Raw genomic sequence first — 24,279 nt, 5'->3', positions numbered from 1 at the left:
TGATCCAAAGGCATCACGTGACCTAGCCAAGTTTCTTTGTCTTTTGCCTTCGCTTACCGACTTAACAATGAGGGAGTCTTATCATCTATGGCTACATGATGATTTCTACCATGAGCTTGCTCTTCTTGCTTCTTCCTCAAAGGTAAGGTAACAAATGCTAAACAAACATTGTTTATTTCTCCCATTTTCCGCCAAAAACAAAAATCGTTCGATCCGGAGAAGGGGATTGGGGCGGTAGAACACCTTTCACAGCTAAGTATAGTCTCCCACACCTTGATCTTGATTGAAAAATGTGGGTCTTTATGGGTAAAGAAATAATTTGAGTCGTCTGCAAAAAGAATTAAAGATAAAACCTCTGAAGACTTACAGAAATCGTTGATATGAATAAGAAATAGAAGCGGGCCCAAGATAGAATCTTGAGGGACACCACCACTTACATCTTTGGTATTAGACAGGGCATTGGCAATAGAAACACGTACTGCTGCCTATTGTGAAGGTAGTTCCTGGACCACACCAAGGCTATTCCTCTGATTCCATAATAACCGAGTTTGTACAAAAGTATATAATAACTAGAATTTAAATCGTCACGAAGACGAATAAGGTGGTCTGTCTAAGTCTTATGATAGATTTGAGAATGGGAGAAGTTATATAGACATGTAAACAATGATGATCGTGATGAACATGGTGATGATCATGATAGTAAAGGTGATGATGATGATGATGATAATGATAATGTTATCTAATGATAAAAACGATAATGTTAATGATGATGATGATAATGATCATGATCATGATGATGTTGACGATGATCATCTTCAGACCATGATGATGATGATGATGGTGACATTGATGATGATGATGTTGATGATGATGATGATGACGAGCATGAGCATGATCCTGACATCTGATTGAAAAGATGAGGAAATATTTAGATAGCATACAGTCTCAGCTACAACATACTAATATTTGGGAGAGAATTGTTGAATAACAACCGAGATACTGGTCAAAACACATTGTCATGCAGATTCATGTTTTGAAAAAAGTGACCTCCCATAGACATAACACGCAAATATGACAAATTATGCATTGTCGCCTTTAATCGAATATTTAACTATGATGACGTCATCCAAATAAAGAATAAATGGCATAATTCTGATAGAGAATTATCTCAGCTACAACATATCAAAATATGGGAAAAAATCGATCACCGATAAGTGAGATAATCTCAATTAAACAAAGACAAAAATGACGTCATCAACAAAATACATTTGTTTGAGTTTAGATGCCAATATGATGACTTTATTTCACTTTGTACGAGTCAGGGTGGTATGAAATCATATCTCCAACTCATTCTCTCTCCAACCATGATATAAAAATTGGGGGTCAATGGACTATCTGAAGAGCTATTTCGATTTTTAAAATGGCATGTTTTTGATCAAATTTGCATTATATTGCCCATAGCAGCACGCGCGGATTTTGAACTTTGACGCACGCTTACGGCCTTATGAAATATGAAGAGTTACTGAAATTAATGTAAATTGTCAATTACGTTAAGAGGAATCCAAATCATGTAAACATTTTGAATTTGACCTTTTCCGCGCGCTGTGAGCGCGCACACCGCGCGCGGGGACACGAACGGACGGAAAATGTTGAAATGCTTAAAATGACCTGATTCGTACTCTCGTTTAATAGTGAAGTGATTTTGAGCAATTTTAAATTTTGACGCGCGCGCTTGCGCGCGTCATGACCTTTGTTTGACCTTTGATGACATGACCTGTTGACCCTTGACCTGAAGTATACGTGATATTAATATGAATGACCTTTGATGACGCATCATGAAGATATGATTGAAAATGTGATTTCACAAAATGGCGCCTAAATGACGTCACGATAACCTGATCACCTTGAAAATGTTTCTGTCACGTCTTATGACAATGACCTATGCCTGTGCCAAAATTAAAAGCAATTGACCCTACCAATTTTACGTTATCCGACACACAAAAAAGTGAAGAAATAAATAAAAATAAAGAAATAATAATAAAGAAGAAAGAAAATTCTGACGAAATCAATAGGTGGTCTGTTGACAACAGACCACCTAATTAATTGTATCGAAAGCCTTGGAGAAGTCCAGGAACACCCCAACAGTATATTCATATTTATCAATCCCACTAGCAATCTTATTAATCATGGTCAACAACACCTGAGTAGTGCTGTGTTTTGAACGAAACCCAAACTGCAACTGCATGGTTTCAAAATTCATGTGTTTCCAGGAACTTAGATGTATGTGTAAAAACTATTTTTCCAAAACTGTAGACAAACAAATTAGAAGCAATATAGGTCGGTAATTTCCTAGTACCATATTGTTTCCTATTTAAAATATAAGAATAACTCGAGCTAATTTCATTGCTGAGGGAACAACTCCAGTAGAGATAGAAAAATTGCAAATATAAGTCAGAGGTTTTACAATTTCATTCAAATTCTTTTTTAGCAATATGTTTAAAGCATATGACATGTTTTAAAAGTTATTTCAAGAGATATTTGATAACACGCACCAATCGTAACACAAAGGCCAGGGAGAAATAAAAACAGAAAACAGCATTAATATCCTATGTAATGATCCTAAACAACCAGTATCTTCCTCAAATGTATGCATTCATGTTTATAAGCTAGTGTGAAATCTAAATGGGCTTTAATAATGATTCTCCTTTTTCTCTTGCTTATTCATTAGCCATCGTTTATCGTTAAACAGAGAAATTCAAAGGATCCTGTACAAAATTGTATTCTATATGAATCTATAATGTTTCACAGATAACTAGAATACTTGATTTACGCTCCGAACATCTAATTGGTATCCACATACCCGTTGGAGCAATGTGCAATCTAAGATACATGTTTAACCTATACTGTTTGTCACCTTTGATATCTGCACAGCAAGAGTTAATTGATTTTTCTAAGCAGTTTTGATGACTACAATTGCTATTAACTTCATATTTCACTCTGTTAGATCACATAAGCATTTATAACCACACATTCTTGAAATGAACAGTATACCTTACAAAAATTGAGAAGTCGATGAAGACAAACTAGGAATATGTGCTAAACTAATTAAAACTGCAGAATTTTGTCCATAAATGTTTAAGAAGTATTTTCAGTCTGCAAACAATTAATGTAACTTAGGTCAATAATTCCCAAAGAAAAGCAATTAAATTGAATAAAGTTATGATGTGAACAGTGGTGTGACATGTGACAATTATTAAGCAATGCACTGGTTCCCAATTTTATATATATTTACCTTATATCATCAGTTGTTATAATGAAACAAATTTGACTAAAGCAAAAAGCATTTTACCTATTGAAATAAAAACTTGTTATTGTCCCACAGAACATTTTAGGGCTATTATACAAAGCGTTAATCCAGCCACATATTTTGTATGGATTTGAAGTATGGGGAACCACATACAAAACCAATTTGAATTGTATTTTCCTTACCCAGAAAATGGCGATAAGAGCAATAACCTTTAGCCCAAGAGGTACCCATTTGGAACCCCTGTTCCAAAACATAAACATTTTAAATATTGTGGCGGTGGTTATTTTACCTGACTGCTAAGAAAGCATAAATGCTTGTAAGTAAGCAACCAGATGGCCAACGGCTTTAGGTCCTCTCCGAGGGACCTGGTAATGAGGATTAATGCCTTACCAAAGGGCACTAGCGCATAGACTTGGTTTCGAACCTGGGTCACCAGATTACGAGACCACTGCTCTACCGACTGAGCTATCGCGCCTCCTCTTTACAACCTTCAATTCCTATCTGTCTCAACCTTCATCTATGACCTATTAAATCGCAATCTTCTTCACTCCTTAATTGAATACTGTCAGGTAATAGAGCACAGGTATGGCACAAGGGGCAAGAACATGGAAAACTATATCTGCCTAAATGCAAAACCACACAAGATCAATTCTCAATATAATTTATGGGCGTGAAAATATGGAATAGTATACCATATGATTTAAGAGCAAAAAGATCTAGAAATGCTTTTCGGAAGGGGTTAATGAATCATCTAAATACTTTGAGTTACCAAAAGTTAAGACTTCTTGAAATGGCAAATACAAAATCTCAGATTAGAGAATTTCTAAAAAGATCATTACATTAGATAATGATGTATTATTTCTTTATTTTGTGTTCTGTTATGGAAGTCGACATACATTTGACTTGAATGTATATTTTAAGTAAGGAATATTTCTTAATTGACTATTCTATTTCCTTGTTTACTTTCATTATATATGTAATATAGTATAGTAATAGTAAAAAATAGTAAACAAATTCTTGCCAAAGACAGGGAACCAGACTCGACTAGCACTTGTGCTAACTTCTGATACCCCCTTTAAAGATAAATTTGAGTTCTGGTAAAAAAAAGAAAATGAATTCTCACAGAATCTAACGAAACTTACACTGAATGTTCAAGATTACAAATAAATGTCATGTGCCAAACAATTTTGGAAGAAAATGTATACTGGCTGAGTGATGAGTATAGAAAGATAAGGAAATCAGGGTAGTACTAGCCCCAACATCATGTGTGTTGTCCCATATACATCTTTCTGTGTAAGTGATTGTTACTTTACCAAGACTCTGCCAAATTTATGATGATTTTGATGACTCCAGAACCTTGCATTACACACCATTACTTACATGCTATATGATCAACTTTTCTGATCCATTCCACACCTTTTCTTTCACACTGCAATCGCATTACCAGAACTCAAGTTTATCTTTAACAACCAATGGGTACACATAATCTTTTCTTTCATTTGTATATAACATATTTTGTAAAAACAATGTTTATATTATTCATGTGTGATGTCATTCATCTTGTATTAGATTGTTATATTCTATGTAATCATGATTGATACATTATGTTTTACTTTTTATGGTTGTTGTTAATAAAAATTCAAACTCATATGATATCTATACATCTATCTATTTACCTAAGTGTCTAGCTATTCATCCATTGATTTATCAGAGTTATAACAAATAGCATATTTTCACCAATGTTGGTCTTCCATGAGGCTCTTTTTAGTAACAACAATATTCATATCAATATGATTGTAAGCTCATAACAGGAACGAAACCATATATAGAAGAGAATAGTACCGGTAATAGTAATAAACTAATATACTTCAAAATTATTGGTATCCTCGTTTACAAATGCAGATTTTTCAAGAGAATACTCTTGGATATTTCTAATATGGATGCATACGATGATCATTCCTGAACTAGATGTAATTGATCATGAATTTTTGCTCATACAGTTTAGAAAGCTCGTGAGTAGTGGGTCGATTTTTATTTAATTTTGATCTACACTTGGGATACCAAAATTGTTATTTTTGTGCATGTTTACATAGATTATGTTACAACATATGATCGCTATAAAAAAAAAAACATCGATTGTTGAGTTTACAGCATAGTACTTAGATGTACAACCTTATAGGAAAGAAAGTACCACAATATTAATTAGATAAGCATCATTTCCTCATGTTTGTGTTAAGGGAAGTTCCATTGAGAAATATTAATAATTTTGTTTGTAGTAAGTACTCATTAATCAAGGGAAAAGGCTTTGAGGTGTATAAATTATTCTGTCTAAATGTTTACATTTGAGTGCTTGTGCAGGTGTTTGTGAAGGACAAAGAGACGGAGAGAGAAAATGAAATACCATTGTTTAATTGTTTGAAACAGTTTTGACTATTTATCTTACTCTCAGAACTATTTCTTTAGCAAGAAGCTACACTTGGATGAAAAGTCAGAAGAGTTTAGGCAAATGGATCTTGGGCAACAACGTGAATACATCAGACATCTCCTTCACCCCACATTCGTCATTCCACCAAATTTAGATGTTCCCTCCACCAGTGGAATAAGTGTACAAAGTGACAAAATACCTGAAGGTAAGTTTCATTAGGGTAAATTTCATTAGGGTAAAATAAGATAGACCCCTAATTATTATATTTAGGTTGTACCTGTATATACCAAAATTGTATAATTGAATGATTGATCAAAGATGGCATATCCCTTCATGCAGTACTATAGACATTTGAAATATGAAAGGTTATGTTGAAGATATGCCTGTCTGTGCATTTTGTTCGAAAACGATGACAATTTAAGAAAAGTGTTCTTCTCATTATTGTGCAAGAAAAATCATGAAAATAGGGTGCATGTTAACAACTGTCATGAATGCAGTCCATTTCCACTATTAAGAATAGTTAAATTCAACTCTAAAAAGTAAGAGTAACTAATTTTATAACACACAATCCATTTTGAAATTACAATGAACATCGTCAGTTGCAAATACAAGTCAGGTTTTTATTTACTTTAATACTTCACAGGCCAATTTACATAAAAATATTCTCTTTTCAACATGTTTAAAAAGATTTTATATCCTTTTTTGATTGATTCATTTTATTTTTATAATGCTGCATTTTTTCAATATAACCATGTCTGAAATTTTTTAAGGCAACAGGACAAATAGTTACAATGACACAAGCAAGTAAAGTAAGAGAAATATGTGAAGAGGAGAAACAGGCACTGAATATGTGCATTGTTATGGGACATCATCTGCTTACATTAATTTGGTTCCTTGAGTGACGTCACGAATCTCGGCAGTAATCTTGAGAGTTTTTCAAATGCGAAAGTGGGGCGGTATTTTAGCGTTTTAAAATTGACAATATTTGTTACTTTGAATGTGGGCGATTTTGGTAACCTTGATCGAACTAACCTTCCCTTGTGCAATGATAGAAACTAAATAAATATTTAAAATCAATGCACCACTACTTTAACCCTGTTTTGAAATTGCGTAGCCCGGAGGGTGGGGGGGGGGGGGCTTATTTGACCCCCCCCCCTAACATCTCTGTCGTCAAACGGCCGATCGCTGCAAAATGTGCATGCATGTGAAGTGTATAGAAAATCATGGTAATTTTAATTTTTGGAAAAATTCACTCATTTACATATTTATAGTAATTTATACAATCAATATCATTAAATTCACATTTTTACCCATAAATCATATATTCTTCATATTTAAAGGTAATATAAAGTTTTGGTATGGGGTCCTAATTTTGTTCAAGTGAACATATACAGTAGGAAGCATATGCAATCCTACAATATTCAGTGATTGTTGTCGCGGTTGAAATTGAGTCTGAAGATGAAATTGTAAATAATAAACTCTTTATGTTGTATAGCTCCCTCTCAAGATCAAGATATTAATTTAGCTATAAAACAATGTTTCTTGACTAAAACCAACCAATTGGATATTCCTGTTTGGAAATTATATATCACAACTACCGGTACATATTCTGAGATTTTCATGGTCGTAGCTACCATTGAACGGCCATATAGGCACTATTTGAAATTTATCAAAATTTACCAGGAGCACCGGTAAATTTTGATATTCTATTTTTCTCGAAAGCAGAAGTGTTTTAGGGGCAAAATTTCTACTGTTTATAATACAGTACACGCCGAAAATCTCCGCAACACGATTTACACGATTCAAAATTTAAACGATTCGAATGCTCGCGGGAATCGTGTAACCATTTATTTTACACGATTCGTCTTTTGCCAACTAAGCGAAATTTGAATCGTGTAAACGTGTAATCGTGTAAAATTACACGATTCCTCAATTCAGGTCGAATCGTGTAATCGTGTAATCTGTATGCCGAAAATCTCCGCAACACGATTACACGATTCAAAATTTACACGATTTGATTGCTCGCTGGAATTGTGTAACAATTTATTTTCAGTGGTGGTGATGATGAGCAGATTACAATGTCTAGTTCAGTAGAAGCAGGAATAACCAACAGCTGAGAGGGGGAGGGTTGAACGAAGACAACGGGGACGAGGGGGAGAGCGAAGATTACGCATTATGTCTCTCTTATATATTTTTAGTTGCGTTGTGTGTCTCTAGTTTAATTTTAGACTGTTTGAACATAAAAAATCAGTTCACTTCCCGAAAAGCACTCTCGGATTTAATCCTCGGTGAGAAAAAAGAAAGAAAAAAGTGATGAACGACAAAGGAAGGGAGGGTAGTCCTTATAGTTGTAAAGAAATATAAAACAATATTAGAAAACTTAAAGGAGGGCTAACATAACTAAGTATGTTGTGATACTTTTACATTACAAGGCAATACCAATTGAATTATGTTCACCAGCTCATTCCTTACTATAAATGTCGTTATACTATGTGTTTTATTCCGTCATTATCCATGAGAGTGCGAGGGGCGTCATTTTCCCCCACGAGAGTTCCTGGCCTTGGCTAAATATGTTTTACGTCATTGGCAGCTTGAAAAGGGTCACAAACAATTACATTTTGATTACTTATTGCTTTTTTGACTTTCCTCATTTTTGTAAATTATCTTTTACAACATTGCATTCAGCTACATGTATGGAGAGCCACGGTCAAGGATTAATGGCACACTTCCTGTCACATACAAAGGAAGCTTTATGTAGCCTGTCATTTGACCCTCACCGGGGACTAAGGGCGTTGCCCTAACTACAGGTAGTGTTGTAGATCCTTACATAAAACCTATTGTTCAGGGGGTCATATGTTTAAGGGGATAAAAGTAACAAGGGGCAAATGTAACAGCGGCTCCCACCCCTATAGTAGAAACGCGCTTTGCGTATACGCCCTGCACAGCTTCCAACATACAACAATATACAAGAATAACAGGTCAAAATTAAGTCAGCTTGAACAGGATAACCTACGAAAGCTCGAGAGCTTATTTCCAGTGGGGTCCCCGACAGATATATACACAATTAATAAGTTAAAATAGTAATATTTAGAGACAGATAAGAAAGAGAAAATCAAACTTATTAAAGATAATAATGATGATAATGATAATAACAACATTGAACTGATGATAGAAATGATAAGAAAATAAGAAGGCGAAGAAGAAAAAGAGGAGGAGCTAGGAGGAAGAGGAAAATAATGATGAATATGTAGAACTTTATATTACGTAAAAAAACATAAGTATGTACAAAATGAAAAGGTATGAACCCGCAGAAGAATACAAATTTCAATCATATAATATGTCATTCGCTTCGATCTTCTCTGACTCTCAAAATAAGCAAAGTTTTCTATTTCCTTTATATCATTAGGAAGGGAATTCAAAATTTTGTATGCCATCGTAATAAAACGAACCACCAATACTAATTATTCTTTCTGGCAAGTTAAAGTTGAATTCCTTGTATTATAATCATGTGAGTCAGTAACAAGATCGAAGTTGGAAGGAATATAATGATTCGACCTAGTATGATATATGTTATGAGCGCCAGGGGGGGGGGGGGGGCCCAACCCCCCAAAAAGGTAAAAATCACGTGATTTTACATGATTTTTTTTCTCAAGGGGGGGGGGGGGGCCAACCCCCGGCCCCCCCCCCCCTGAATCCGCCACTGATGCACGTGATGCAATACGAGTTCAAGACATCGGGTTTTTAGCACGGGAGTAAAATCTTCAATTACCTAAAAAGAAATAACAAAAATAAATAAAAAATCTGGACAAATATGTGCTTGTGCTATCACTGTCTTTTTTATATGGTCAAAAAATAAGATTTTAGGCTCTGTATTAGGCGAAGTTTCAAGGACGAAATTTAATGAGAGGATACAACAAAAAAAGTATGGCCGCCCTCCTAGGGGGCAAATGTAACAACGTTTTAACTAGTATAATTCTCCCCACGTAACTGGAGAAAATATAATGTAGATGAGTCAAGCATATGTCATAGACATTATTATTTTTATTTTTTTTATTGGGGTTCTTTAAAATATTGTTTAATTGATGAAAATCTATCCAGCGCATAATCTTTGGGGAAAAAAAGAAGAAAACAAATCTATTTTCTGAGGGATATATGATTTGTAGGTACAACTGTATTTGGTTAGGATTGCCCCATAGGTGTGTTACAATTGCCTCGTCTTAATATGGGGCAATTTTAACACTTGACTACCAGTATTGATATGATAATGATATGAAATGATATGATAATGATATGATAATGGCTTGATAATAACTTGATAATAACATGTTTCACTTGACTCAAACCTAGTCATATTTCAAGCCAAGAAATGCATCTTTCATTTCATATACCTTTAAGTAAGTAGCCTATATAACTATAATAAAATTGAAATGTCAGAATTTTCTTTTAGAATTGGAAAAAGGTGTAACAATAATATTGTCCCCGGTCTCCCCTAAGGATCTAAGCCACTGGCTTTTTTACACGACAGGGGCGGATCCAGCCGGTGGTGAGGGAGGGGGGCCCAATTCATGAACAAATATTCAGCGGCGCATAAGTGTGTAGGGGTGGGGGTAGTGAGCACTATTTTTGTTTTACTTAACAACCCCCCCCCCCCCTTGAGGAAAAAATTAAAAGGTAAAATTGTGGAAATCTTTTTTAAGACTTTTTTTCCCCAAGGGTGGGGGCCCGTCTTTTTTTCCTTATTTTTTAGATGTAAAATTGACGGTGCAAGCCGAAAATGACTAGAAAATTTGAGTGGCCAACTGTCTTTGTGTTACATTTAGCTAGTGGTACAGTGCCCCCCCCCCCACAATTTTTCAAGTACCCCAAAAATGCTCCGTTTTGCATAAAAAAGGTGCCCTTTCAACCTTGTAAGAAGTGCCCCTTTGTAGATAGGAAAAATCTCCCTTTGACTTTGACGAGTGCTCCTATTAATTTGTAAAAAGTGCCCCTTCCCCTTTTATGTCAAGATCATTATTATTTTGGCTTTCCATTTTTTGGCTTTCCTCTTTTTCGTAAATTACATTTAACAACATTGCATTCAGCTACATGTGTGAAGAACTACGGTCAAGACTTAATAGCACACTTCCTGTCACATACAAAAGAAGCTTACTCTGAATGTGGCCTGCCATTGACCCTCGCCGGGGGCGTTGTCCTAGCTACAGACAGAGATGCTTACATAATACCTATTGTTCAGGGGGACCCCCTTTGAACATATGATCTCCTGAACAATAGGTATTACGTTCGGATCTAAGCCACTGGCTACAGAGTACAGAAAGCAGTAGCAAGACGAGAATGAATATAATAAGTGAATGACCAACTGGCTTTGCGTTACGTTTAGCTAGCAGTACAGTGCCCACCCCCACCCCCCCCCACTTTTTCAAGAATCCCCAAAGTGCCCCTTTATACGTAGGAAAAGTCCCCATTTTACTTTGACAAGTGCCCGTATTCATTTGTAAAGTGCCCCTTCCCTTTTTAAACTCTGAAAAGTGCCCCTTTCATTTGGACCCTTTTATTTTATTTTATTTTGACACGCGCCCCTTTTCCTTCGACGAGTTCCTATTTTCCTTAACAATAAGTGTCCATTTTCAATTCTCATAAGTGTCCTTTATAATCTCAATTAAGTATTATCCCTCTTTAGGTACGAGAAGTGCCCCTCTTCACTTTTGATAAATGCCCCCATCAACTCCGATTAATGCCCCTATTAAAATCTGATCAGTGCCCCTTTTCTTTCAACTAATGCTTTGTTCATCCCTCTCTCTCTTTCTCTTGTTCACTCTCTCTCTCTTTCTCTCACTATCTTTCCACTGCCCCCTTTATCTTTCTCGCCTCTCTTTCTTTCATCGTGTTCCACTCTTATCTTTTTTATTTTTCTCTTTTTTCCTCTCCGTTTCAAAGCCTTTCTACTTCTCATTTCTATTTATTTCACTATGTTTCGCCCTTCTTTTCTTCCGTTAAAGTTTTTTTCGTTTTCCTTTTTTCTCTCTTGCAAAGTTTTTCTTCTTAATTATATTTATCGTGCCATTTCAACCCTTATTTTCCTTTTATATGTACCCTTCTCCTCGTAGCTATCTTTTTTCCTGTACTTTTCATCTATCATGTCTTCTTCTTTCTGACGTTTTCCTTCCTTGTCTCATGGTGCAGGTTAGTAGAAAGTGATGAGATTTATACACGAATATAAAGTACAGTAATTACCTGATGTAGGCAAGTGGTGTAAAAAGCAATTACTTGGTTTAAGGGAGTGGTGAAAGCAAGAAACGATTAGCAGATTGTTGCAACTGGTCGAGTCATCCTTCCAATGCCCTTATAACCATTATAACTATTTACACGATTACACGATTCAGAGCGACAGTCTTCAATCGTGTAAATTTGCACGATTACACAGTTACACGTTTGTTGCATCTGGTCGAATCATCCCACCAATGCACTTTTTTATTTACACGATTACACGATTCAGAGCGACAATCTTCAATCGTGTAAATCTACACGATTACACAGTTACACGATTCAGGTGAACCGTGTAAACCGTGTAATCCAAAAAATATATCGTGTAATCGGAAAAAGCAGACACAAAGAATGGTGGTGGAATGATGATGTCGCAGAGGCTGTTGAGGAGAAGAATGCAAAGTTTAAAATCTGGAATCATTCAGGGAGGGAGGAAGACCACAAAGCATACAAGATAGCAAAGAGAAACTCACGACAAGTGATTTGGAAAGCCCAGGAGGCCAAGAGAAGCGAGCTTCTGGAGGAAATAACAGAAGGGAATCAAAAGAAACTATTCCAGATAGTTAGGCAGATGGCACAAGCTGCTGTGGGCGTGATGGGCCCAACATGTGTGCAAGATGAGGCTGAAAACATTGTCATTGAGGCTGCTTCAGTGAAAGAAGCGTGGAGGAGTTACATGAAACGCCTCATGAATGTTGAAAACTCATGGGATGGGATCACTGAGTGTGACGCAACAGAGGGGCCAAGATGTCTCATCTCACAAGGTGAGGTTGCTCGCGCCCTTTTACTCTCCAGCAAGGGAAAGGCAGCTGGTCCAGGAGTGGTCACGGAACTCATACTAGCATCAGGGAAGCATGGTGTTGAGTGGTTGATAGATCTGTTCAATGATATTCTAGATGAAGGTCACATTCCATCTGACTGGACTCTGAGTGCAGTAGTCCCACTCTATAAAGGGAAAGGAGACCCACTGGCCTGTGGGTCCTATCGAGCCATCAAGCTTCTCGAGCATGCCATGAAGATCTACGAGAGAGTTCTGGAAAAAAGAATTAGAGAGCAGGTTGCAGTTGATGAAATGCAGTTTGGCTTTATGCCAGGAAAGGGAACTATCGATGCGATATTCACCGTTCGTCAGATGCAAGAAAAGTTTCTTGCAAAGAAGCAGCAGCTGTATGCAAGAATCCAAAGTGCTTGGAAAAAGTTTCGTGAACTCTCTCCTTTCCTCACCTCAAGGGCGACCCCGTTAAGAGTGAAAGGGAAGGTGTATGATGCCTGTGTTAGAAAATGCATGACGTACGGGAGCGAAACATGGGCAATGAAATCATCCAGTGTACAGCGAATGGAGAAAGCTGAGATGAGGATGGTGAGGTGGATGCGCAGGGTATCACTTCACGAGAGAAAGAAGAACAAAGTCTTCCTTCAATCAATGGGATTGATGGGGGTGGCACAGGTTATGAGGATGAATAGACTTAGATGGTTTGGACATGTGGCAAGAAGAGAGGCAACACACTGGCTCCAGAGAGCCCTAAACTTCCCGGTCACCGGAAGAAGACCTCGTGGGAGACCCAGGAAAACTTGGAGGGAAGCCATCGAAGAGGATGCCAAAACATCGGGTGTCGGCCGTGTGGATCCCACAGATAGGAAAGCTTGGAAGGCGGCCATTAAATAATTTTTTGGTGTGGAAAAATGATCGTGAAAAATGGAGAAGTTAAGTCCCCCTCCCCAAGGCTAAATACGGTTAAGAGGCTGTGGTAGTTGATTCCAAAGAGTTGATCTGGCAATTGCAAAGAATTGATTCCTCTTAATTTTTTCCTTCTCTTTCTTTTTCTATTTTTCTTTCTTTTTCTCTTTTTCCGAAATTGAACACTTGCGACAATGTATTGCTTTGTTATGTTGGCATGTTAATCTTGTGCGAGTAAATTATCCACAGCTGTATTGGCATTTCTCTAAATTACATTGCAAAAATGGCAACACAAGCGCATATCAAATTTCTCAAAATTTAGACACTAGTGATATTAAAACAGAAATAGGCTGCTTTCTTTTTTGCCCAAACAAATGCACAATCAGAGATTTAGAATTACTTTTCTGGGACTCGTGAGAGAAATACAGCCATGTTTAACGATGCAACAAATTTAATTTTTTTTTTCATTACCTGCACTTTTCCAGGCTTGACCTAGCTTCCACACACTTCTCACTATGAACATAACTGACAAAGAAAGCGGACAAAATATACAGTTCCTCAGGTAAACAAAGGAACATCCCTTCACTTCTATTATGTAAAAAATGTGTAGAACAGGTGTCACATGCATATTCACCTTTTTACATAATAGCAGTGAAGGGATGTTCCTTTGTTTACCTGAGGAACTGTATATTTTGTCCGCTTTCTTTGTCAGTCATATTCATAGTGTCTACACCTGTTTTAATTTTTTAACGCTTTAACTTTCTTTCCCTTTTCCTCTAACTTTAGTGCCAGCAGATATTGACACAGGCATTCAAGAAGCAATTAGGAAGGGAGAAGCCCCGTGGAACAGATCTAGAATAATGGTCATTGGTCCTGCAGGTGTTGGCAAGACAAGCCTAATCCGTCGACTCACAGGACAGGAGTAAGTGAAATGAATGATCATACTTTCTCTGTAAAAATAATCGCTTAAAATATCTATCATGAGATGCATAATTTTTCCAAACATTCAAAAAGTTATTAAAAGAAAACAGAGAAGCCCGGAAGATGCTAAGACAAATTTATTGCATCATAAATCACAGATTTATTTGTTGTCTTCTATCTTTGTTAATTGTATCCCTCGGTGGTATGCCGGTGGGGTACTTTGAATTCAGCAGCGTTACGCCGCCACCGTGTCTGCCGCGTCATATTCTTGTGTGCTCTCTTACTGCCACAATCCTTGACAGATTTCTTTCAAATTTTGTATGGAGGTGTATCTTGGTATAATCTACACATCTACACTTTTGGGCAATGCTGTCCTCATTGTTCCATCTTTTATATGGTCGAAGGTCATATGTCTTTTATGCGCTCTAATAAGCCAGTTCACGGTTGCAGTCTGAGCATGAGCAGATAAAGGTCATTGCAGAACAAATTGTGAAATACACGGAGACGAAATACTGGAAACGTGCTCAAGAAAGTTATGTAATCATTATTCATTTATGCACTCCATGATACACAGGTGGAAGTATTTTTTGAAAAGGGGAAACAAAGGCTATTTATGTAGCACCTCCATCGCTGTTGGAGTGATTATTTCAAAATGTACAAAGTTGGACCTCTTCATGTTTTGAAGATCTGTGGATATTCGGGGTCATTGCAGTAATGTGCTAACCGTGAACTGGTCTATTGCCACATTTTGGATTGACGGATTTCTTTCAAATCTATGGAGGTGTGTCTTAGTAAAATCTACACATCTTTAGTGTTTGGTGATGTTGCCACCTGTGTTCCGTCTGTTATAGGGTTAATGGTCATATTTTGGTGGCTGTCTTTTATGCGGTCTAACTGCATCATTTCTTGACAGATTTCTTTCAAATTGAGTATGGAAGTGTATGTTGGTAAAATCTGTGCACCTAAAGTTTTTGGTGATGCTGCCACCAGTGTCCCGTGTTTTATAGGGTCAACAGTTCATATTTTGCAAGATGGCATGAGTGCACTCTGCAGACCCCATTTCTTGTTGAAATTCTTTCAAATTTTGTATAGAGATGTATCTTGGTACAATCTACACAGCTACACTTTTGGGCAATGCTGTCCTCATTGTTCCATCTTTTATATGGTCGAAGGTCATATGTCTTTTATGTGCTCTAATTGCCACATTTTGGATTGACGGATTTCTTTCAAATCTATTGAGGTGTGTCTTAGTAAAATCTACACATCTTTAGTGTTTGGTGATGTTGCCACCTGTGTTCCATCTGTTATAGGGTTAATGGTCATATTTCTTGACAGATTTCTTTCAAGTTTTCTACAGAGATGCATTATACTCTAATCTAGTGCTGTATTAAGTCAGGCGCCATATTCGGGTTCGGTTCGGTTCGGCAGAGTTCGGCAATCGTTTACACGAACTTGCATAATTTGGTTCGGGGTTCGGTAATATAATAGCAAGCAGTGTTAATATAACTACGGTAGTCGGCACTGGGCGGCCAGGCCGGGCGGGCTGCGTAATTTTTTTCCCACTTGAGCTCCGGACCCCCGTATGAACTCATTTGCATACAGCCAATCAGAACCCATCTTGTCAATAACAAGCTTTACGCGTGCTATGATGCGAAATTCGAAACGGTGCAAAGCTTTAGCTGGGCTTCAACACACACATACACACAGCGCCTTGCCTATATCAGCATGCATGATGTGCGTGCATAGGCATAGACTTGCAAATGTTTCATTTCTGCTCTAGCATCTATCTACATTTAGCAAATGTATTACAGATCTACACCTCTAATAATATCAGCTCATGAAATTGCTGTGAAAAAACTGTTACTTAGCACTAAAGTTAAAATTACTCTAGCAATCAAGGATAGGCCTTTCTCGTCATCGAAGCCACTATATATTATAAGGACTCATTTCTAAAGATTTTACGGTTCAGAATTTATCATAGATCTAGACTCTATACACCTCTAAAAGGCTCTTAATATCAGCTTTATTTGTTACTTCTTTTATTGCAGGAATTCTTACCTGAGAACATCACTTTATTAAGCTGATATTATTAGAGCCTTTTAGAGGTGTATAGATCTATGATAAATTTTCAACCGTAAGATCTTTAGAAATGAGTCCCTATAATATATAGTGGCTTCGATGACGAGAAAGGTCTATCCTTGATTGCTAGAGTAATTGTAAATTAATGCTAAGTAACAGTTTTTCACAGCAATTTCTAGGCTGATATTTGTAGATCTGTAATAAATTTGCTAAATGTAGAGATGCTAGAGCAGAAATGAAACATTTGCCAGCAATGCCTATGCACACCATGCATGCTGATATAGGCAAGGCGCTGTGTGTACGTGTGTGAAGCCCAGAGTTTCGCACCGTTTCGAATTTCGCATCTTTAGCACGCCTAAAGCTTGTTATTGACGAGATGAGCTCTGATTGGCTGTATGCAAATGAGTTCATACTGGGGGTCCGGAGCTCAAGTGGGAAAAAAAACTACGCGGGCGGGCCAACCAGCTGCTTCTGCCCACCACTCCTGATGAAAAACACTAGCTGCTTCCAATCGGCACGAAATTCACATAAACAAACTGCTTGAAACGTAACTATTTGTAAAGAAAAGTTGTACTCACATTCATATTACCGTCTTCAATCATGTTTTATTTGCAATTTTACAAGAATCATTTTTTCAATTTGACAATAAATGATATTTGTTAAAGATTTGCCGAGACGTTGTTGTCTAATGTTACGATTCATGGAAGCTGCCATATTGTATATACGCCCAGGCTCGTTCGTTTTCTGTTCTTCTAAATGTTTATTCTTAATAATGTAAATAACAAAGTTCCAAATTTTCCTGAATAAATAAATTAAAATCTTATAATATACATTTATTCCATTATTAATATTTAGAATTTGTCCGATATTGTTACAACTAAAATGTTAATTTTTTTATTGATTGGGTTTAAGCTGAACTTGTTTTGATCAGCACCTAGTACACACGTGTATTCTTGTTTATAGCTTGCAATCGCAACGTTGCAGAGGTCAGGATTTGGGATTTAAATGGCGTCAGTGAAGTCGCGCCCACCACTTGAGAGGCATAGATCTAAATCACAAAGATGGAAAATCTGAAAAAAAAGTAAATATAAAATGAGCAATCATGACATGAAAACTAGGTGAAAATGACAAGTTAATTAGCTTGTGAAAACGTTAACATTTTTCTGCCGAACATCCGAACCAGGCCTTTGCGTTCGGTTCGGCTTGGTTCGGAAGTGCCATGTTCGGCACATATAACAAATGAATGTTATGAATTTATTATTAGTAGTAGCAATAGTAGTAGAGTAGTAGTAGTATCATTATCATATATTTGTCAATGCTTGAATTAAACTCCAACTTCAAAGGATATGTTATCTGAAAGAATAACCCCAAATACTTTCATGATCCTCGATATGTATCCAGAATGAAGCCTTGTGATCAAGCCTCCTGGGACAACCCGCACAATAAAACCAAAAAGCTAGCTGCACTTTATAAGTTTAAAAAAAAAAACTTTACCTCCCTACGGTTATAATTGTGTGTCCGAATGTCAGCCTGGTATCACAATAATCAACACGAATAAATCAAAAATCAAAACCTATACAAAATAGTGAAAGAAATGGGAGGAGCTAAAAAAGGAGTCACCAGTGTAGGGTCCACATACTGGAAAAATATGAGGGTCGTGTATCAGAGCTGTGGGAACAGTGCTTAATACGACAAAGCTTACAGCATTAAAGTTTTATGTAAAGAAATACTTTTTATGAGAATGTGCTTTATATTCATTACAGGTTTAATCCGGAGGAAAAAAGTACTAAAGGAGCGGAACAGAATGTTGTGACCAAGAGCGCAATTAGCAGCTGGGAATTAGTTACTGACACTCAAACAGGTAATGGGACTCTTGCGGATAATTTTTGTATCTCGAACAGGATATGCATCTTGTATTCAAAAATATTATGATACTGATTGTAGTGATTGGAGAGGGGGGGGGGAGATCCAGAATTTTAAGATACATGTAAGGAATACATTCCTAACCGCTATATTTTCAGCTGTCAGCCCCACGGATAACAAAGGAGATTCTTCTTCCATATCCGGAGGCATTATGTTTTCTGGTTGTCCGTCCGTCCGTACTGTATCGCGTTATCTCAAGAACCGATTGATGGATTTCTATCTAACTCAGGCCATGTATGTACCTTGCAGAGCCAATGAACTAATTAGATTTTAGGGTCATACGTGTATATGTAAAATACCATCACGATATTCTGAGAACCTGTTAATGGATTACATACTAACATGAATTTTAAAAATTGCTTCTGTTTTGGTTTGTAAAATTGCTCTATGGCGAAGGCATCATTTTCGTCTATGCGCAGTCAAAGATCCATCTAGTTAGTTCCTGTTTCGTTGTTGACACTTTTCTTACTTCACCAGCCTCATTGTAACTGTGTGATCTGTTGACTCATTCTAAACTTCGGACATGGTTTATTTTGATGAAAAATGTAACATGAAAAGAAAAAAAAATCAGCTGTAGCTTCACTACATGGCTTGTAGGAAACATATATGATGCGTTCAGCCACATACTAACGCATGTGCAAAGTTTCAATCAGGAACGGACACCGTCTTGTCTATTGTTTGGCTGGCTTTTCAATTCAAAAGTAGCTGATATTGAAATGGTTTAATCAAACATTTAATCCTTGTCCTGAATGTTTCTAAGCAAAGGATTATAATTCAGGATCAGTATCAATTCCTCTTTGTTTTATAAGAATGATGTGAAATACATTAATGTTTTAAAGAAATCAAACTCTCATAATTGAGAAATAATGGCAATGTGAATATGTTCATTAGTTAAAGAACTTTGTCTGCTTACGCAGGATTGGTGCCTGACATTACGTCATCAAAACATCGCTACATATTCTGGCGAAGTATATTTCAGAGGTGCTTATATGTGTGTTAATCTTTTTATTTTTACCTTAAACTTCTACGATTGCCACCTGCAAGCTTCCTGGTTTCTAGTGATAAATTATTGACCATCCTTTTTAATGTTCAATGAATGTCTACTTTAAGGAATACGTTATCAATACAAAAACAGTGTAAACACTTGCAAATTAAAACTTACATTTTGTATTTGTAAAAAAGGCAAGGCTTGGTTTTTGATGCTAGGTATGTTCTTTTTTGCTTTATGTTTAGCCAAAGACGACATAATACGAAGCATAGCAATGGACCCTAACTTCGGGAGCAACAGTCCGGTAAGAGCGCAATGTTTGAATTGAATTGAATGATTAAAACAACCTACAGTGTATTAAAGGGATCCAGTATTAAACTTTGTCTCAGATCCTTAAACAAAATCCTTGATTTAGCTCATGCTGCAATCATAACTATCAAGCTTATTAGGTCATGCAGGAATCCCATGACTTTTACAAGTCGATCGCCTGTCTGATTATCATGATAATTTTGATTAAAAATCGAAATTCTAGATTTTACGTTTTCCTAACGGTTTTGTTAAGAATACAGTCAATTGGGGAAAATGAGTATGGTAAAACCGGTCACTCAAAGATTTTTACTTTTTTGTGAGGCATTTCATGATCATTTTGAAGCGCAATGCTTTTAGGGCTTCAATGTAGGGCCATGCATCTTAGATTTGACATGGTTAAACGATGCCTTTAAGAGTAATCTGACTCTATCGCCACTCCAGGAACTGTTCCAAACCAACGTTCCCAATGTGATAATTATCTGTTTCAGATAGTGACAATATTATCATGGTGGATTCTATTTTGAGATATCCGCCTAATGAAGAATTGAATTTTAATAGATTTCAAGTAATAATAATCATAATATTATTCCGCTTATATAGCGCTTAATACAAATGTCTCTAAGCGCTTTACATATATACTATTGCCCCGGTCATTGGATTCAGTGCTTGCCCGCACACACTGTGTGCACAATCTACACTCCCTGGGGAGCATGCCAGCCAGGCGTTACTTGACGCTCAAAAACTGTTGACCAACAATGACGGTCGCATCCTACCGGGAACCCATTTAACACCTGGGTGGAGAGTGGCAAGTGAAGGTTAATATCTTGCCAAAGGATACTAGTGTCGTGTCGGGATTCGAACCCTCGACCTTCGCATCTCCAGTTAAGCGCCTTAAATTTAACGTCTGTGCTGTTGAGTTCTAATATCATTTCCCCTCTCTTAACCCTATTTAGCCCGGGCTATTTTGAAACTGCATAGCCCGGGGGGGGGGGGGGGCTTCTCAGGCCCCCCCCCCCTATGATCTCGGCCGTGAAACGCCCGATCGCCGCGAAAATTTGCATACATGTCAAGTGAAGTGTATAGAATACTATGGTAATTTCAATTTTTTTGAAAAATTCACTCATTTGCATATTTATGGTAATTTATGCAAATAAGGTCATTAAATTCACATTTTTGCCCATAAATCAGACATTATTCATATTTAAGCATTCTTTCTCACTACATATATTTGTTAGACCCTTTGGAATAATAATACAGCACAAAAATTTGAAAAACCAGGGTTATTCCTTATGTTATCTATTGTTTTGATAATTTCTTATGTATTTCTTTGTTTTTTTAACTTATGTATTTTATTGTTTTTGTTGTTTTATTTCATTTCCAACTATAATTCAACTATTTTGACCCCAAAATAAACACCTAAAATCTAAACAAGACCAAATAACCAATGTTTTACCTCTTTATTTGAAAAATGAGATTTCCATATGTTTTGTACACAAATCACAAAAATGAGCGATTTTCGGGCTGACATGCGAAGACAAAAGGACACGTGACTTTGTAATGGTAGGTCCGATTTTCGAAAAATTTCTTTCAAAAGTTGCGCAAGACTCGAAAGAAAAAAGTCACAAAATTTCAGTGCAAGATTTTCTTGCGTTAAAAAATTATCGTGAAAAATGTCGAGGGGGGGGGGCGCTTCTCAAGCCCCCCCCCCCGGGCTAAATAGGGTTAAAGGAAGACCCCACACCAAAGAATAAATGTAGGGATGTTGAAAGATGAGATTTATTCCTGCCTACGGTATTGAAATTCCTCATGAAAATTTCAATGAGATATATAAATGGAGATATTCTTGGCATGATAAAATGCCTTTTAGCATAATATCGGCGCAGCCATTTTCTTGATAATGTGACGAACCAGGGGAACTTGTACATGTATTATGCACCAAGCTTTACTTGGAAATGCATTTTAATTTAATAACAAAACCTTTACTTTACAATGAGGGAACACCATAGCTGAGAAGAAAAGAATTATATTTGGTGAAAAATACATAACACGGGAGCAATTGTAACTCACCGATTTAAAACTACTAAAATATAGCAGTTGAAAAGTCTATTTCATTAACGTGAAAAAATTCACCCCACTGAGAAGAGCAAGAGCTTATTTGTGCATTTCGTGGTCTGACAATCAAAGTACAAATGATAATAACACGTGCATGAAATACTTCCTTACCAGATACACCTGGGAAATAAGCATCCATAAATTTGAATACATGCATTTACTTGCTATCTAGTTCTTCACGTTATCAAGAAAATGGCAATGCCAATGTCGTGCTGATAATCTTTACCTTACGCTACCTCTTTCACGCACTTTGATGAGGTATCTTGTAGATTAAAGGGTAAGAGTACCATCAATCTCTCAGGATAACTAAGTTATTTCTTGGAAAGAGGCTTCCTTTATATGGCATGGTAAACTGCAGGGGTAAAAAAAAGTGCTGCATTTTTTTAAAGTGCAGATGAATGGCACTTATGGAACTTTCACGTATTCAATATTCGTTTTAATCACCACTCCGTTTCGTTGACGATCAGCCATGCACGAAGTCTTTTGTTTTAAATAAAAAAATTGAGCAATAATGAGTGTCCACTTTTTGTTGTTGCTCAGTGTTGTATCTACGTCACCATTTTATTAACGTCTATGCCCTTAAAGCATTAACGAATGAAGACTAACAATTGTGTGATTTATAGGTTTTGCTATCACTTCTACGACAGATATATACCATCTGTCATTTGTCGTATGACATCATTTTGAACAATCGTATTGTATGGTTATTAGTATGTGGGATATATTAAAATAAACCAATAAATACAATAGATTTATGTATATCCCACATACTAATAACCATACAATACGATTGTTCAAAATGATGTCACACGACAGATGACAGATGGTATATATCTGTCGTAGAAGTGATAGCAAATAAATACAAAAGGTAATATTTAATCCCATACCAGGGCGCAATTTCATGTATTTATCTATATATTTGTTTTCCTTTATAGTCTGTGAACTCCGTTTCCGAAGTGGCAGGGAGATCAGGAAGTCCAGGTATTACCTAACCTTCATAATGACAATCAGTAAAAATGTCAAGCCTTTCAGAGAATTCTATGAATTAGATATTAGCTTCTTATGTACAGACACATAAAACATCAATTTAGCAATTTTATTAATGACAATATTTAAAAAAAGGTTAAAGGGTTTCTACAACAAAATTGTTAGGAATTAGACAGCTCTTTGTAAGGATTATTTTTGTCAATTCATTGCTGTTCGCTTTTTTTCATCTCTCACCCATCCTACTCTATACTACTTCTATCTTTGCTTTACTTCTCGCTTCATCTCTCTATCCATAAACCCTACTATCTTCATATCTTCCTATCTATCCATCTATCTTTCCCTTCCTCTGTCTCTATTTCTCTCTCTTCCACTTTGAGCCTTTATTATTGTATTTTGTGTCATTTCTCTTTTTGTCTCAGTCTAGTCTATGTGTATTATGTTTTTCTGTGTGTAAACAAATTAGTATATTAATTCAGACAACCTATGTGCAACAACCCTAGCTTTTAAGTAGGTTCAATTTTTATTTCCATATTTAATGATTTATAGAACATTTTTTTCATGTTATTAATTATTATGATTCAAGATTATTTGTTTCCATTTTACTCAAAGTAATGTTCATGTTTTGTATTATGTTTAATTTTGCATGGAAAATGAATAAAAGCAACCAAAAATCAATGAAAACCTAATTATCATTTTGTTGATATTCATAAAAGATATTAAAAAATGGTTTTTAAATCGCGTACTTTGCAAAACATTAGCAAATTCAACCCACAAGATTAAAGATGAAGTTGAGCTCTGGTCATGCGATTGCATTGTGAAAGAAATGGTGTGGAGTCGACTAGAAAAGGTTGATCATCTAGCATAATGGGGTATTGCACGGTTCTGGAATCATCAAAATGATAAGAAATTTGGCCAAGTCTTGGTAAAGTTACAAACACTGTACACAGAAAGATGTATATGGGACTACACAAACATGTGGCATTAAAATACTACCCTGGAGTTTTACGATGTTACATGACATATTTAGAATATGAAGGCATTTAAAGAGCCATGCTTTTCAGGGAACATGTCTTATCTGATGTTCTTCCGCACTTGCATAATAAGAATGATAACGCTCACAAATTATTTTTCACCTCTTCCCAGAACTCAACTATCTCTTTAAAGATCCGTAGACTTTTACATGATATATTTTCATATGTTTTTTCCTTTTTCTTGAATTTGTTGTACATAGGCACAAAAAACGTTGAAAGTCCTCACGTGAGTAATCGATTTTCAACTAGTTTAAGAAT

At 36.4% G+C, this 24,279-nt stretch overlaps 1 protein-coding gene across 1 annotated transcript; it reads left to right on the top strand.

Moving 5' to 3' along the window:
- On the top strand, window positions 1-22,995 carry LOC115921427. Its single transcript, XM_030978899.1, has 6 exons — window positions 1-142; window positions 5,757-5,937; window positions 14,458-14,593; window positions 18,435-18,532; window positions 19,828-19,886; window positions 22,939-22,995. The coding sequence occupies exons 1-6, from the start codon at window positions 68-70 to the stop codon at window positions 22,993-22,995; spliced, it is 606 nt and encodes a 201-aa protein (XP_030834759.1). The 5' UTR covers window positions 1-67.
- The last annotated feature ends 1,284 nt before the right edge of the window (window positions 22,996-24,279 follow it).

Source organism: Strongylocentrotus purpuratus, unplaced genomic scaffold (assembly GCF_000002235.5).
Source record: "Strongylocentrotus purpuratus isolate Spur 01 unplaced genomic scaffold, Spur_5.0 spur5_scaffold_1, whole genome shotgun sequence".
In the NCBI taxonomy this organism is placed as follows: Eukaryota; Metazoa; Echinodermata; class Echinoidea; order Camarodonta; family Strongylocentrotidae; genus Strongylocentrotus; species Strongylocentrotus purpuratus.
This window is presented reverse-complemented; position numbering and strand designations above follow the sequence as displayed.